The sequence below is a fragment of the Triturus cristatus genome, chromosome 5_1, assembly GCF_964204655.1.
Source record: "Triturus cristatus chromosome 5_1, aTriCri1.1, whole genome shotgun sequence".
Lineage (NCBI taxonomy): Eukaryota > Metazoa > Chordata > Amphibia > Caudata > Salamandridae > Triturus > Triturus cristatus.
In genome coordinates this window covers 55,445,369-55,462,938 of record NC_140587.1, presented here as the reverse complement: position 1 = coordinate 55,462,938, position 17,570 = coordinate 55,445,369, and the positions used below count along the sequence as shown (strand labels likewise).

Sequence of the window (17,570 nt, the reverse complement as noted above, 5' to 3'; positions counted from 1 at the left end):
CCCAAAAGCGAGACCTATTGGCTATGCCAATGCTTGTTGTGTCCTGTTCTTCGCCCTTCCTCCCCCATGCCAAGGCAGGCTACTGGAGAGCAGGAAGTGCCCTATCGACAGGAATGTCTCACGCGCGGCGACAATTGCAGGGCTCTATTATTGAAAGGAATGTGCCCTTTGCACTGCAGTGCGGTATTTGTTGTAAGCGGGTGTGCTTGCAGAGCAGAGGCGAGGCTGCAGAGCTGTGTTACACAGCGTAACCAGATTGGTGTCACCCCATGTTTCGGTGTCACCCGGTGCGGTCCGCACCCCCCTAGTGACGCCGCGCTTTCTCTTTCTGCTGCTGCGTTTCGATCTCAATCTATCATGTTCTACCATCTTCTCTTTCTGTCTCTAAGCCACAATTCTTTCCTTTTCCCATGGACTGCACAGTTTCACTGATTGAAAACTCATTAATTCTCTTCTAACATTAAATATTTGCTTTTTTCCAGTTACTACTCCAAGACTATCATAATGGAAGACCGTTCAGGAGAATCAGGTAGAAAGCAGCTTTTATATCAATTGTTTAAAAATATTTCAACAAGTGAGCTCCAGTCTCTTGGAGGGTTGCCCTGCTGTTTAATGCTTCCAGCAGGGATACGCTGGTGCTCTGTGGTGAATAGTAATACAGAAGATTGTTTTTTTTTTTTTTTTTTTTGTCATTTGCCCTACCCTCAATATTGGGAGAGCCAACCACCCTACACCACACATAAGCACGGTATGTTATGATGGTAGCCTATTTAACCCAACACAAAAGGGACTTTGCCAACTCCATCTAGGTATTTTTTTTAACCTAGAGGACCATACATGAACCTAGGCAAGGACCCAGTCCAGGGAGTATTCGAAGGCATAATCATAGGACCCGGGGGAAAAAAAAAACCAACAAAAAAAAAAAACCAACAAAAAAAAAAAACCCTGGATTCTATCGCCAATTAATCAGCAGATTCCAAAAAGCCAAATTGGGTGGCTTTCGTCTTTATATGAAACATCTAAAGTTGACCTAAATAGATCATGCAGTAAACACAGAGTGTAATGGGGCTGTTTTCTCTGTCCAATAAATACAGATTTGCCTTCTAGCCAACAAAATTGCATAGAAGAGGAAGGACCTCGCTTTACCAATGATGTTATCCTCCAACCCAAAGATGACAAGTGGTAGAGTTATTGACAAGGATACATTTAAGATGGAGTTCAAAGTATTCTTCACTTCTTCCCAGAAACCAGCGATAACTGGACATTCCAAAAACATATGAACGTCACAAGCTTCGATGCAGTTACATTTGTTGCACTTTTTATCTGGGAGAAATTTGGAGAGTCTCAGCAGAGTTATATATGCACGGTGTGCTGAGAATAGATGATTTCGTTTTAGCCAAGATGGTTTCACAATTCTGTGGAGTAGGCCAAAGGAGTTTAGCCAAAGATCTTCACACCTGGAATGTTACCTGGAGTGCGATAACAAGAATGCCCATGCATAATACAGTAAATCCGGCAAGGCAAGCCCACCCTTCTCCCTTCTTCTCCTCAACTTTTTCCATGCTATTCTGGTCGGTTTGTTATTCCATATAAAAGTATTTATATCTTGCTGACATTTTTCAATTAGTTTAGGTTCAAATGCCAAGGGAATTGCGTTAAAGATAAACGTAAACTTAGGGAGAATACACATTTTTACGAGGTTTACCCTTCCAATTATGGAGAGAGGCAAATGAGTCCAGGATTTTAAAAGCTTTTTGCTCTCAATATAAATTCTGTTCAAGTTGGATTGCCCAATGCTATCCAATTCTTGGGTTACTCTTATGCCGAGATATCGCATGGATGTGGAAATGTTGACCCCCAGCTGTATATCGGGGAGGTTCCAGACCATTATTTCGCTCTTACTCGAGTTAATATCATATCCGGAGATAAGACCGAACTCTTCTGCCCGTTTGATAACTACAGGAAATGCCTTAACTGGGTCAGAAGTAAGAATCAAAATATCATCCGCGTAGAGTGCAACCCGCCTTTCCCATTCTCCAAAGCTAAAGGATGGAATATTAGCCTCCTCCCGCAGAAGCTGGGCAAATGGTTCTATATATAAGTTAAAAAGGAGGGGGGAGAGCGGGCAGCCCTGCCTCGTACCTCTGGTTATATCAAAGGCTTCTGTCAAGACCCCATTAATCAGCAGTCTGGCCGAAGGGGCAGCATAGAGCTGCTTTATCATTCTGCAAAAGCCAATCCCACAATTAAATTTTTTTAAGTACATCAAAAAGATAGCCAGTTGACTCTATCAAAAGCCTTAGTTGCATCTAAAGTTAAAGTGGCCAAAGGTAGAGAGAAAGCAGAGGCGATGTCTATGGCTCCTATCAGTTGGTGTGTTAAATCGGATAGTTGTCGGCCTTTGATAAAACCTTTTTGATCTTGATGAATTATAGCACCCATAACACTGGCCAATCTAGCCGCCATAATTGTTGCAAAGATTTTATAGTCATTATTTAATAATGATATTGGTCTGTATGACCCGCAGTCCAGGGGAGATTTTCCAGGCTTTGGAATAAGTACGATTGTCGCCTCCCCCCAATATTTAGGTGGCAACTCACCCTCTATTAAGATGGCATTAAATAAGGTCGTCAACAAAGGGGCTGTGACCGTTTCCAAAGATCTATAAATCTCCCCCGGGAGACCATCAGGCCCAGCCGCCTTCCCTTTTTTCTGGTGTCTGATAGCTTTGATCACCTCAGCCTCTGTGATCTCAGACTCCAAGGCCTTACTTTGTGTTATTGACAGAGTTGGAAGCGGTTTTCAGCCAACTGTCTCTTGCCTGCTGGTCGTTAGGGAGAACCTCCCTATATATATCTTCAAAAAAGTCAGAGAAGGCTCTACCTATGTCTAGTTTGGTAGATCTTGTCTCTGCCTCACCTTCTATCCTAATTTCCTTAATGAATTTGAGAGCTTGATCGGATTTGATTTTCCAGGCTAGCAGTTTCCCTGCAGCTTCACCAAATTCAAATTGGGAAGTCTTAAATGCTTCCCATCTTTTATTTACTCTCTCCTGTAGGATATTATTCAGTTGTAACCTCAGTTCGACCAATTTATCCTGAAGCTGTGGTGTTCCTGAAGGTGAGTCAATCTTTGACTCAAGGAGTTTCATGTCTTGCTCAAGGCTAGCCACCCTCTCTCTATATATCTTACGCCTAAAAGAAGCTCTGTTGGTAATCTGACCTCTTATAAAGGCCTTAAAATTCTCCCAGACCACTGCCAAACCTGCAGAATCTCAGTTGATGTAAAAAAATACTAAGGACTCTATTGCCAAGAACTTCACCTCATCCTCTTCAAGCAGGAGGGTCCGATCAAAGGACCAGGATGGATGAATAGTGGTATCTTCAAGTTTAAAAGAAAATTCTAGAGCAGAGTGGTCTGACAAATGCGAAGGTAAATAGTCTATCATAAGTAGAGAATCCCTTAAACAGTAGCTAAAAAGCGCATAGTCGATTCTAGACTTGTTTAAAGCGACTGTTCCGAAAAAAAAAACACCTAACTTATTACCCGCTCTTTCTCGCCATACGTCCGCCAAACCAAGTTGTGTCATAATAGTTACGAGGGTATGCCTAGATTTGACGGAACTACAGAGTCTAGATTTGACAGATTTATCCAGTCTGGGGTTAAGTACGATGTTAAAGTTCCACACCCAGATCACTGGGTCCTGAACTAGATGGTTCCTAATCGCGTCCAGATGTGAGGGATCATCAGAGTTTGGGCCATAATAGCCGACTAAGGTAAAAATCTGGGCATCCAATGAGACTCTCACTAATAACCATCTCCCCGAGTGATCTTCTTTATATTCCAAAATTTGTGCTTTAGCAGATTTTTTAAAAATGAATATAACCCCCCCTAATATTGGCGTTCTGGTCTGTTGAGCAGAATTTGTCGATCCACTTATGTTTTTTTTAACAAGGCAGTAGCCTCTGATTTAAGGAGATGCGTCTCCTGAAGAACTATGACCTGCGCCTCAGAGTCCCTCAAATACTGTAAAATACAGTCTCGTCTGCCTCTCACTCGCAGACCATTAACGTTCCAGGAGATATAGTGTGTTAATGTCATGCTATATAAACTATCACGACTCTCTCCTTATTTGGTCCCCCATATAGTTGCATTTTAACTAACGCAATGGAAAATCCTGGTTATGAAAAAATTAGCTTGAAAAAGTAGAAAAGGTAGACAAATTAGGTTTTTTTGATCCAATAGCTTACCCACCCAGCTCCCCCACCACCCCCCTGGAAAACCCTCCCCTACCTAAACTAGCCTGATCTCTGGCCAGCTTTACGCCCACCCACAGCCTTACCCGTCAACTCCCCCCCCCCCGCTGCTGTAGTATGTACTGTTATGGGTGTAAAAAGGATGACCAAAAAGAGCGTAAAAAGGAAGGAAAAAGTATGGAAACACACTTATATATTTTTTTTTTTTTTTTTTTTTATATTGAACTTATGATTCCTACGCGTCAAAAATTTTGTGACAATGTGTTGACAGGGTCATCCTCGTATAAACTTAACCTAACCTATGCTGCACAGAGAAGAGAGGCCAAAGTTCAAGGGCAAACAACTGCCCAGAGCCCATGAGAACTCAAAGAGACCGTGCGGAGATGATCGCATTCGATTATTTTGTAGTCTGGTCCTGTTTCCGAATAGAATCAAGTAGGTCGTCAGCATCTTGAGTAGAGCGAATATTGTACATCTTGTTATTGTGCATGATCCGTAAGAATGCTGGAAACCTCATCTGTACAGTGGCTCCTAAGGACCTGAATGTGTCCATACGTTGCCCCAGCTCCCACTGTCTAATGTGGTTTTAGAGAGGTCAGAACGTATCTCAAAGGAGAAATCCGAACACTTCAACGATCTAGTTTTCAGAGCGAGGTTTAGGATCTTTTCCTTGAGTGCGTAAGTCAAAAAGTTAACTAAAACCTTCCTGGGTTTAGATCTTGCTGGATTCAGACAGAATGGATCTCTGTGTACTCGCTGGATATCCTGGTCTAGTTCCTCGGTTGTTTCGACAAGATTAAGGATTCCTTTAAAGTCCGAATTATAAAGCTTTTAAGGTCCGAACCTTCTTTACCTTCAGGAATTTTTAGAAGTCGAATATTATTACGCCTGGAATGGTTTTCCAAAACCTCGACCCTCTCTCTCATGTACTCCCCGTCTCTTTGAAGGGTATTTATTTTGGACCTAGCAACCTCCAGATCAGTTGTTAAAAGACCTACAGAGCTTTCCAGTATACCAGTTCTTTCACATAACCCTTCCACATTTTGGCCTAATAGCTCACAAGTTGCTCTTATATCGTTCTGATTTGACTTAGAAACTGCAAAGTCATGTCGGATCTCTTCCCTCATTGCATTAATAGAGCTAACTAGGGCCTCAAGAGTATTGCCCACCCCCAGGGCTTCCTGACCCGGATCTACTGCCTCTACTACCTCCTCAGTCTCCTCCACCGTCGCTTTTTCTAGCACAGTTGGGTTTAATACCCCTCCATTTAGCAACTTGACTTGTTGATTAGAGGGATCATTTGGGGTAACAGTTTCTGCAGTCACCACGGCCGTAACCGCACCCAAGTCTGGCGAAGTAATTTCTGAGGAGCCCTCAGACATCGCCACGTTAGTAGGGAGACTGGGAGAGGAGATTAAACTTGGGGTGGCGTTTAGTGTGAGCTGTTTCCTATTATGAGAAATTTCTCCCCTAGATGCGGCCATATCCTGCGTAATCTTCAATACCTGGGGTAGCGCTTTAAAATATGAGCGCAATGAGGGAGCTATATCCCCTGGAGCATTCAAATTCCTATCTTTTGCCTTTTTCTGTCTAGTATGTTTAATAGCTTCTTTGGTAGAACCCCCCTTAGACTCGCCCAAACTTTTTTTGTTCCAGCCTTGACTTTGGGGCCCCCCTCAAGATGCACTCTGGGAGTTGTGGTTTACTGTGATCCAGCCTAAGCTCCTTGTCCCGACTGTCTTACTTCTTGTAGCACCTAGACTAGAGTTAAAGGTATTACTGTTGCTTTTATTAATACCTATCTCATTCTGCCCCCTGGTAAGAATGGATGCCTTACTTTCACCTGGAGCAGAAACTTCACGGTCCCCTGACGCCTCCAAGTCTGCCAAGTCTGCCGCCACTTGATCTGTCTCCAGTTCCGGTGTGTTGATGACAAGGCGAAACCTTCGCAGCACGGTATCCCTCGGCGTCAGGATCTCTCCTCCTGCTCTTCCGCCGAGAGAAGACGCGGTGTGTGCACCGCAAGCAGCGGCCGCACCTAAACTCCACGGCTGCTCGCCCCCAACTCGGGAGGACGGGAGCCGGAGCAGAAGCGGGTGGAATCGCCGGTTTACACATTTACCAGTGCCTGGAAGGACGGTAACAGTAGTGACGGTAGTAATAGCTTGCTGAGCCCTTGATACCTTACTCTCTCACCTAAGCCGTGTGTTTGTCGGCATAGCAGCGGCGGAGATCGCGGGAGGCTGGTAGGAGCGTGCGAGCCGCTCTAGCTAGCGGCCGCCATGTTTTCCACGCAATACAGAAGATTGTTATCCGTGAGAATTGTGATACAAATACTATTGTTTTTCTCACAGTTCATCCTTTGATACAGGACTACACTGTGCTCCTTTTCTGTTGGCCTCGGTGGCTACCTAAAGTAATTACTATTTCCACATTGAGAGCAGCATGCAGTGCACAGCACTTGAGTTCCAAAGATAATAATTTATGCCCTGTAAATTAATACATAATATAGCACATTTGTGGCTAACATGTTTTGTTTGCTCCCCCACAGAAGAACAAGCATTGGCATAGCCAATAGGTCTCACCTTTGGGACCTTATAAGTGTTTAGCCATGCAACAGTTGACGTTGTCGCACCAAGGATATTGTGCTGCATAACTAATTACTTATAAGGTCCCAAAAGCTAGACCTATTGGCTATGCCAATGCTTGTTTTGGTTTCACTACCAGCTTGCTCGCCTGCAGTGGGTGTTAGGGATGAGGTTGGCAGCCATTTTGGGTTGGACTATGGCACATGGGGCACTCCGTGCGCAGTTGTCCAGGAGTTTCATCATTTTTGGTGTTTAATGGCCAGTTGGGGCTCTCAGACTTTAGCAGTGAGTGTTCATCTACTTGAGCCGATCAAAGACTCAGACTGGTTTGCAACTGTAATCCAGCAATGTTCCATTTTCGGTGGTGCAGGCACTGAATGGAAGGCTTAGGCAGCAATCTTGTTCGAGTCCTAAGCATGCTCCCCATAATACATTTTACTGAGGTTACAGCCTAAATCTGCTAATGCAGTCCGTCCAGCAACAAGTGACTCCCATAATGCATATTGCTGTTTCTTCATTTTAGGATATCCTTTCTAGGTCAGAGGGAGCTACACTCACTGAGTTACCAAGTTATTAACAAACTTTGGCTGCAGCAAAAAGTCAAACTTACTAGGTGTAACAATGCTTGGCTTGGTTTGTTTTGTTTCTATTTTTTGGAGGGGCCATCAGCTGTATTATGCTACCAGGCAACTCCTTTCTTGAGAATCTACCTTCACACTTTTTATTTTTCTTATTTGCCACATCAGTGTGGGTGTTTGCCATTTTGCAATGGTGAATTTTAAGCAAAAAACTAAAACCAATTTTTGTTTTTTAAAGTTGCATTTCGGCATTTAACTACGGCAATCCAGCATTGGTAAAGTCAAAAGATCACATAAAGCCTTTCAAAGGCGAGATGTATTGACAGTGTTTATGGTTTAGAGCTCTGTTATATGCCCCTCAGTTGAAGATGTGAGGAAGAATAGCACAGACCAACACAATTTGGATAATGCTCAAAAGCCTCTTTCTTGGTCCACTTGGCTGAAGGCTTTTACGCCTGACTACTTAAAAAAAACACATCAGTTGCCACTTGTAATGTTGGGCCCGAGGCCTGGAAATAATGACACTCGGTACACACAGGTATGCAGGTGGTGGTCAGTGCAATGCCTGCCACGCCCAGAGCCCTGGGCTTTTTATTAGCACTAGTGCGTGCCGTCCGAGGGGACGTCGGGCGCACCCAACTCCGGCTACGCAAGGGGGGGGGTGAGACCCTGACACACGCGCGCGGACCCTCGGGCTATGGTTCGGTCCGTCGCCCAACATTACATTCCTCCTTTACCCAGAATTGAAAACTCAACACAACTCGTCGCCTATCGCGACTCGAAACAGCTTTAGCAGTCTCTAAAAAGTCTCATGGAAAACAAAAGAACAGTCTTACTTGGTCGGTTGTTGGAGGGGCAGCCTTCCTTCACTCCCACAGCTGACAGCGGGCCACAAAGTCTCTGTACCTCTGGGATGGTCGCGGGTGCGGGCGTAGGTGATACTGGCCCTGGCAGCGCCCATCTGATTGGGTGAGAGACATGTCCTCTGATCCGCCCGCTTCCACCGAGTCCGGGCGGCCTGGCGCCGCTTGTGGCACCTCTTCCCGTCCTGTCGGCGCTCTCCGCCCTCTGGGGTTCTTCCGCTCCTGGGGTTTTCCGAGGGCTGTGAGATGGGGTTGGGTAGTGGTCTTCCAACTCCGGGAGGTCTTCTTCCTCATTTTGCGGGGCTTTCTTGAAGAACGACACGTTTCTAGTCACTTTTTCACCGCCTCTGGCGGCTGTGATCAGGGTCCCTTGTACATTGGTGACAATCCATGGGGCCAGTTCAAAGGGCAGGCGGAATTTTCCCCTGGGGTGCCGGTCTTTCACTAGCACCTGGTCGCCGACCTGGATTGTGCTGTCTGACGCTCTCCGCCGCCGGGAGGCTTCTTGGTTTGCTTTAAGTCGATTTTCTGTGGAGCGGTTGGGTGGGTCTGGTGATGACTCCCACACAGGATGGTGCGGGATAGTGTCCCGGATCGCTCGACCCAGACACAGGTGGCTTGGGGGAACCCCGGTGGTGCAGTGGGGTGTCAGCCGGTACTCTCGCAGGAATTGGTAGAGGGCTAGCTCGACGTTGACGCCGTCTGCCAGGGCAATCTGAATAGTTTTGTTTAGAGTCCTCATCAGTCTCTCAACCTCACCGTTTGCCTGCGGCCACCGGGGGGTGATGCGGCGGTGTTTAATGCCGTGGGATTGCAGGTACTCGGCCAGTTCCGTGCCATTGAATGGTGGACCGTTGTCTGTGCGCAGCTCACTGAGGAGTCCGTGGGTGGCCATGACTTTTTCCAGCTTGGGGATTACGTCCGCCGCTGCAGTTGAGGGGACAATCTCCACTTCGGGGTACCGCGAGTAGTCGTCTACCACAACTAGCATGTGCCGTCCTCCAGGGAGACTGCCGAAATCGGCGCTGGCTCGCACCCACGGCGAGGTCGGGCCCTCTTCCGTGATCACGGGTGCTGGGGGGTCGGGTAGGCTGGTCGCCAAACACACCGGGCACCGCTGGACCGTGTCTTCCACCATCTTGTCGAGTCCCGGGAACCAGAGCTTGCACCTGAGGCGGTTCTTCGACTTGACAATGCCTTGGTGAGCGCCATGCGCCAGGAGGGCGGCTCGTTGGGTGAGGCTGCCGGGCAGCACCAGGCGGGGACCTCTCAGGAGACACCCTTCGGGGGACACCGATAGTTCATTCCTGACGATGTAGAGCGCTTTCAGCGCCGCCTGAGCCTCGGGCGTGCGAAAGGATGACGGGCTTTGGAGCGGCCTCCAATCCCCAGACGCGACCGCTCGGATGGCCATCTGCAGGCAGTCGTCTCCTTCGGTAGCCAACGCAACCTCGTTGAGGGACATCGGCAGGGGCCGGGACCTTTCCACAATCATCCGGACATATTCCTCGGTAGCGGCCGCCTCCGTGGCTTCCATGTCCGTGGCCGGGCGGGCGTGTCTGGACAGGAAATCTGCCGGATTTCGGGCGCCTGGTCGGTACTCCACAGTGAATTGGAACTCTTGGAGCTGGAGGACCCATTTCTCTATCCGCGGGGGAGGGCGTGATGACGAGCCTTGGAACAGCGGGACCAGAGGCTTGTGGTCAGTGATCACCACAAACGGGTGTCCATACAGGTAGATGTTGAAGTGGCGACACCCCCACAGGATCGCGATGGCCTCCTTCTCGATCTGCGAGTACCGCTGCTCCGTTGGCGTGAGTGTTCTGCTTGCGTATGCGACGGGGGCCCATTCCCCGCATCTTTGCTGCTGGGCTAGCACGGCTCCTAGGCCTGTCGGGCTGGCGTCCACTATGAGTTGGGACTCGAGCCGTGGGTCGAAGTAGGCCAGGGTGGTGTCGGCCGAGAGCGCCTCTTTGGTTCTCTGGAACGACTCTTGCTGGGCGGGGCCCCACTCCCAGGTGGCGGAGGCTTTGGTGAGGTCGTTGAGGGGCCCCGTGAGGTCAGATAGGTCGCGGATGAACCTCCCACAGTACGTGACCATTCCCAGGAAACTGCGGACAGCTGTCACGGAGGTAGGCGCGGGGGCCGCGTGGATGTCCTTTACCTTATCTGGGTCCGGGCCTATCCCCTGGTCGGAGAATCGGTATCTGAAAAAGCTGATGTCTTTGCGCAGGAAGTCACATTTGTCTCTGTGGAGGGTCAGGCCTCGTTCCTGCAGCCGGGAGAACACCGCTCGGAGGCGTCGGATATGTTCATCCAGGGTAGGGGCATGGACGAGGATGTCATCGCTGACGTTCAAGACGCCCTCCAGCCCCTGCAGGACATTCTGGATAATGTTCTGGAACACCTCCGCGGCGCTCGAGATCCCAAAATTTAGCCGGGTGTAGCGCCAGAGGCCGGCGTGCGTGGAAAAGGTGGTGATTGGGCGGGAATCGGGGTGCAACGGGATCTGGTGGTACCCCGACCTCAGGTCCATCTTGGAGAACCATTTGGAACCTGACAGCTCTCCCACGATGTCGTCGATGGTCGGCGTCAGGTGGCGCTCGCGCCTGATGGCCAAGTTGGGGACGCGCATGTCCACACAGATCCGCACTGCGTCCGGCTGTTTCGGTTTTTTCGCCACCACGATGGGTGACACCCATGGGGTGGGTCCGCTCACCCGTTCAATAATTCCCGCTTGTTCCAGTGTCCGTAGTTCTGCTTCCACTTTGGGTCGTAGGTGGAACGCGATGCGTCGATGCCGGAGGGCTACCGGGGTAACTGTCTTGTCGATGTGGAGGTGTACGGCGGGCCCTCTGAGGCACCCGATCCCGTCGAATAGGGCTGTGTGCTCCTGCACCAGATGGTCAAGGTTGCTTGTTTGGACCGTGAGGGCGAAGTGGATCAGGCCTAGGTCTTGGGCTGTCCGGCACCCCACTAGGAATCCCGTCCCTTCCTGTGACACGTATATTTTGGTTGGCAGCCGAGTGGTGTCGTGGGACAGGTCAGTCCTGAAAGCCCCGCACAGGCGTAGGGGGCGATGGGTGCCGTAGGCATACACTTGCACCCTCGTGGTCCGGAGTGGTGGAGCGCTCCTCAGAGTCCGGTACACGCTGGCTGACATCAGGTTGATGGAGGCACCGGTGTCGATCAGGGCCGGCACGGTCTGGTCCTGTACTGAGACTGTGCACATGGGTCCGGTTGACGGGGACGCGGCCAGGGTGTTGAGCATCCGCACGACGTGCACCGAGGCGACATCCGCTTCGTCGTCGTCATCCATGTCGCTGTTGGTGGCTGTGCTGGGCAGGGGTGCCAGCTGTCTCACCCTCCTGGGCGGGCCTCCTTGCTTCTTCCTTGATGTGGACAGGCAAACGCTCGCACAGTGGTTGGCCTTGCCACATGCGCTGCAGATTTTGCCTTGGGCCGGGCACGCCCCTTTATGAGGTGTCGCTCCTCCACACCACACGCAGGCTCGGCTGGGAGACGATTGGACCGGCTTCGGGCTCCTCCGCTGGGGGTGCTTCGTGCGGGTGTCCGCTACCTCTGCCATGATGGCGCACACCGGTTCCGTTTTGATGGTGACTGCCGGCTTCGGTTCCATGTGCGCGGCTCTGGCCTTGGACAGTTCTTTCGAGCGGCCTAGCGTGAGGATGTCGCGCATTGGCATATTGTCCGCCTCCAGTACTCGTTCACGGAGCTTGGACGACGCGCAGCCTTGGATGAACTGTGCGCGGATCTCGTCGTCCGCATCTGGGAGCGTGCACGTGCTGGCCAGTTTTTTGAGCCTGGCGTAGAAGACGTCCACCGACTCCTCTGGGAGCTGGCGGGCTTGGCGGAGCAGGAAACGTTCATAGTCTGCGCTCGCAAACGGTTCAAAGTACGCTGTGATGGCGTTGCGTAGCGTGGCGTAGGTCATGGGCGGCCCAGCTTCCACCACGTCTTTAGAAATGTCATGTATCGCCTCACCTCCCAGGTGCAACAGCATGGCGCGCCTCCGCACCACTGCGACTTCCGCCGCCACGAAGTAGTTCTCCAGACGTTCCACCCATTTCTTCCAGCGTGCGGCTTGAGACGTTGGGGTGCCGGTGACCTCGAAAGGTTCGAGGGGAGGTACTGTGGCCATGGTCGCAGAAAGCGGCAGCCGGGGGCGTCACCGACTCGCTGTAGGGGGCACACTGCACACCCAGGCGTCGTCCGCAGGCAGGCAGGTCAAACGGAGGGCCGGGGGCCCGTCTAGGGGGTGCAGGGCCAGCCAGGGGCTTCCTTCGCCGGAAAACGGGCCTCACGCGAGATGCGTGGGGAACGGCAGGGCCGGGCCACGTGTTGCACGCGAGATGCGTGAGATTCGGCAGGCGGGTCCCAGCGTTCCGCGCGCGCAGGCCCCGTAGCAGAGGCAGGCAGCCGGAGGAGGAGGAACCAGTCGTCGCCGGCCTGGGAGGCAGTCAGGAGCGTCGGCACACAGGGGAGGGCCAGCCGGGGACCTCACAGGGCTGCCAGGGGGGGGGGGCCAGGGCAGCGCAGGGGCAGGGTCAGAAGCAGGTGGCAGGAACCGCTCCTTGGGCAAGAGCGAGGGTTCGGTGATTACTCGAGGGGGTGGCGAGACCACCTCGTCGCCAGTGTAAAGTTGGGCCCGAGGCCTGGAAATAATGACACTCGGTACACACAGGTATGCAGGTGGTGGTCAGTGCAATGCCTGCCACGCCCAGAGCCCTGGGCTTTTTATTAGCACTAGTGCGTGCCGTCCGAGGGGACGTCGGGCGCACCCAACTCCGGCTACGCAAGGGGGGGGGGTGAGACCCTAACACACGCGCGCGGACCCTCGGGCTATGGTTCGGTCCGTCGCGCAACATTACACCACTCACTGTAATGCTAGCAGGTTAATTTTTTTCACTCCTACAGACATTCTTGCTTCCAATTTAGGTTGACAAATTCTGTAAACCTTTCATGTGTTTGGGGAAACGGACCACGGCCCCCCTTCCCCTTCCCCTTCAGAACCGTCAGTTTTCTCTGACGGGAAATCATCCAGTCCCGTCCCTGTTTTTCTGCTGAGGCAAATTCGCTTTCTCCATTCAATTCTCATTTGATGCTTTACAGAAGCATAAAACGCAGAGCAAAATCTGTCTGTTCTAATTATACCTCCAAACGACTCTCGGCGGAAGGATTTCCGGTACTCGTTTATCTAAGATGCGCTGGCTCACGCGCCCCGGCTCCCCTCCAGCAGTCACGCCCACCCGAACCGTCTCATCCCACCGCCAGACGCACTCAGCGCTTCTCGGTAGTTTCTGCATTGTATGGAGCAGTCATTCATAACGTGAACATCAACAGAGCTTCAGAGGCAGCCGCCCAAGCAGGCGACGAGGCAGGAGGCGGAAGGGGCGGGACGTGAGGTGATGGAGGGGTGCAGTGCGGTTTCTTAAATGCGGCATAGGTGGGCTTCTGTTGTCCAAGAAGGGCAGTGCGGCGATAACCGTAAAGGCCATCAAAGAGGCGCCAGGAAGCGTTTTTGTAAAATGGTCACCAAGTGGGCGAAGCAGGCATTATTTTGTCACATATTGATGCTATATGGTATGCAAGTCGTTATTCATTTACATTTGTTCTCATTGTTGGGCAGAAATATGCGTTACATTTATACTGTCTGTTGATAGCTTCCTTCTGCTTCATATTTTCTCATATTCATTTGACTAGCTGGCGCGCAGGAAAAAGATCGCCTTTTTCACAGGAATTCATTCTTGAAGTTATTTTTCTTACCTGACTTCGTGATCATGAGGTTCTTTTTCCAAATTCAATGTTTAAAGTGTTATAAAGGAGGTTAAATAGACAACTATACTAAGCCATTCCTTACTAATCTTAAAAGATCATTGATTCTCAAAGAATGAGAATGAATTGCGAAATACTCACAAAGATCAACATATAGGTAATCTTGTTGAAACCAAACATAAATTATTTGTAATGATATTCTGAATGATATGTTTATATCAATTCTATTAAAATCACCATTTAAAAACGGACACTAATTTGCCCTGCAGAAGACATTCTGATCTGCTAGGTAAAGAGACACTATGCATTTATCCAACCTGTGGGTTGACATCTGTGGTAAAATACCAACTGGAATGAAAAATATTCTCAAATTTGTTTTACATATATTCCATATCATATTAACAATATTGAAGCAAATCCGAAATCACTCCAGATATCCTGTCAACGAAGTCTCAGAAGTTTACAGTTAGTTCAAGTCTCCTCTGTTAGGCTTGATATTTGAAAAATCATATACATTTCATACAAAATGGAAATATGCAATCAAATCCCAAGCATGGTGTTGGGAGGGGAAAGCCCTCCACATGGTAATGGACATGTATCCCTGCTCTGAGTGCCCCCACTGTACAGTGTCTGGATCCCTAATGTTGATTTTATGTTGTCCGAGGCAAATCCAGATCATGCGTGTGCACCATGAACAGAGTCTGTCTCACTGATTGTGGTCTTATCGGACCTGGATGGGTAGCCAAAGTGATATTCTCATGGAGGTGAAAGACGACTGACTGTTTTGGGAGTTAAGCAGCAGGAGAGCATACGGTGTAGTGATCAGTAGGAGTGAACAGCTCCTGTTATATGTGACACAGGACGGAGGCTTACAGGCTGCTGTGCGATCAACTCACCCTTGGCCTATATTCGTTTGGTGTGTAATGCTGTGCAGTGCATGTGTGGTGTACATTTATACAGGGTGTATGTGTGTAGGGCCAGTTTTAGCGCTGGTGGTGCCGGCGCGACAATCTTTTTTGGCACACCCCCCCATTACCCTTTCCTCAGATTCACTCACTACCATCCATAGCCCCTCTCTCACATAAATATAATTTATTTAAAAGTGCTGGCAAATGCTGGCTTTACCACTCCACTCAGCTATCCACATAGAATATAGATTTGGTCTTTACAACAGGCACATTATGCCTCTGCAGAACTTTATGGCGAGTTCAGAATTCTGATCTCTCACGGGAATATTAAACACAATAGTTATCTTTATCTATATTGCAGCCGGAAAGCTGGATGCACAATGAACTCTGCAGCAGGTGCTTTTTAAATGTTATCTTAGGCTGAACACAGCGCCTCCCCATCAGGTTGGTGCCCCCCTCCAGGTCCGCTCCCAGTGTGACTCCAGCAGTCACACTGTCCTAAAGCTGGCCCTGTATAAGTGCTTGAGAGTAATACGATATAGGGAGAATGCAGTAATGTGCAGTTCTTGCATGTTACGTGCATGTAAGGACATAAGGGACAAAATGCTGTCAAGTGCGTGTATGCTGTATGCATGTGCTGGGTGTACATGCGCCTGTGAGTGGTACATTAAATGGTAGACTCTGGGTACCATTTTGGGAGACTCAGGGTTGCATGGTGAAACATGAGGAGAGGAGGTAGATGACCCCCCCCCCCCCCCCCCCCCCCCTCCCCAGATTTATGTATTGCTGTATTAAAAGGTGTTCTTTGATTCAGAGTGAGGGAGGGGTCTGGGCATATCTCAGAAAGAGACTGTCTGAGAGTTGGACTGAGGCCCTAGGCTAATCTTTTAACACCCACACTTCTAGTCACTCCCATGGTCTCTGTTGTAGGGTTATCAGCTGTGGAGTTGGTTCAGCTGTGGCAGAGTGCTTTCAGGAGGAAAAGAGGGCAGAGAGAGCACTATAAAAGAAGCAGATCTCCAACATAAACTTCAAAGACTTATCCTCTAAATACATCACAATTGGTGTCTGGAAATGGATTCTAGGAAGGAGAGCTCGAGACCCTGACAACGTCTGCCTGTGACTGAGGAAGCAGTTTATTATATGGTTGGGTTGTGTGACCTCGCTGTGTAATAAATTAACAAACCTGTCTTGGGTCTAGTCGGGCTCATTTGCAAAGTCTTAGCTCAACCCTGGGTAGTTGTGGCTTCGAGCATTCAGGCCTTAACAAAGGAACAAGTTCAAAGCATTTAGAAATGCCAAAATAATTGAAAAGAAACAAGCCACAAAAGGAAATCAAATATCAATTTATAATAATAGATCTCATTTATATGAATCATTGGACACCAAGCAAACAATCTACCAGAGGCTTCTGGAGATATGAATTTTAAGGTTACAGAGATATGAATTTTTAAATAAATCATAAATCGCTGCTTTTGACTCTCCAGAAAGAAGCATTGGCAACTACCATGGTTACTTTGAAAACTTTTTAAAACTTATGTAAAGTTGTGTTTAACTATTCCAGCCTGCTTTGGATGACCAACTCTATCAGGTAGGAATTCAAGGGGCAGTAAAGCATAGCAAGATTGTTACCTTGCAGTCGAAGCACTGTCAAGTCACGTTTCAGGCTCTAAGGTCAAACCACCATACACATCAATGGAGTAGCCCTTATGCAAGGAATGCAGCATGCTCAAGATGCAGAGGATCTTGGTCTGGTCGATTGGGGGGGGGGGGGGGTCTTCATGAGCCACCCCTTGGTCCATGAACATGGTGGGGTGACTTTGACCACGCACGTCGATGTCCCTTAAAGTCCAGGTGAAGTTATGTTATTATTATTTGCTTTAGCGCACGTATCACCCGGGGGCATCTCAGCCCTGTTGCAGACCCTAAACTGGAAATGCGGACCATCGATAGTTCGTATAAGTAGGCTTTTAATAATTTCCCAAATTTACTGTAGGTGGGAGTTTCTCGTAAATTTACGGGTAGTTTGTTCCAATATACTGGGGCAAGATAGGAGAAGGACTTTCCCCCCGGTGCGCGTTTGGTGGATTTGGGGCAAGTCCAGCCAAAAACCTGTTGCAATTGGTCTTCTGGTTGTCTGTCACAGCGATTCCAGCCGTTCCATTTTACTGCAGCTTGTGTCTGTCCTAGGCAACCAAACTGTACTTTGATGATTCTCCCAGGTCCAGCAGAAGTGGGTGAAAATTTTGAGCATCACGGTTTGGCCTCCAGGGCTGCACATTGACAATAGGCGACGATCAAGCAAGTGTGTCTACCAGCTCTGCAAAGTAAGTTTTTTAGCCTTGGATCTGTAAAAGGAAGTAAGCCAGCTGATAATTGGAGTTCACCTCTTCTGTCTGGGGCTCCGGGGTAGGCCTTTCCCCCACCATGTCACCACAGGCACAGTCCACTGTTTGCTAGCCCAGGAACACCAGGTGCTGTCCAGTCTTTGGTGCAGCTTCTCTTTGCCAGGTAAAGGGAACAGCAGGGCAGCCCTTCTGTCCTCTCTCCAGTCCAGACGTGATCTGAGGTCTGGGTGCCA

At 49.4% G+C, this 17,570-nt stretch overlaps 1 protein-coding gene across 1 annotated transcript in view; it reads left to right on the top strand.

Annotated features, from left to right (window-relative positions):
* Positions 1–17,570, top strand: part of LOC146830161 (uncharacterized) — a 199,332-nt gene that overhangs the window by 139,272 nt on the left and 42,490 nt on the right. The window contains exon 3 of the mRNA XM_085604408.1: positions 483–529. Within this exon, the coding sequence (XP_085460534.1) occupies positions 505–529 (25 nt within the window). The 5' untranslated portion in view covers positions 483–504. The remainder of the gene's footprint in view (positions 1–482; positions 530–17,570) is intronic.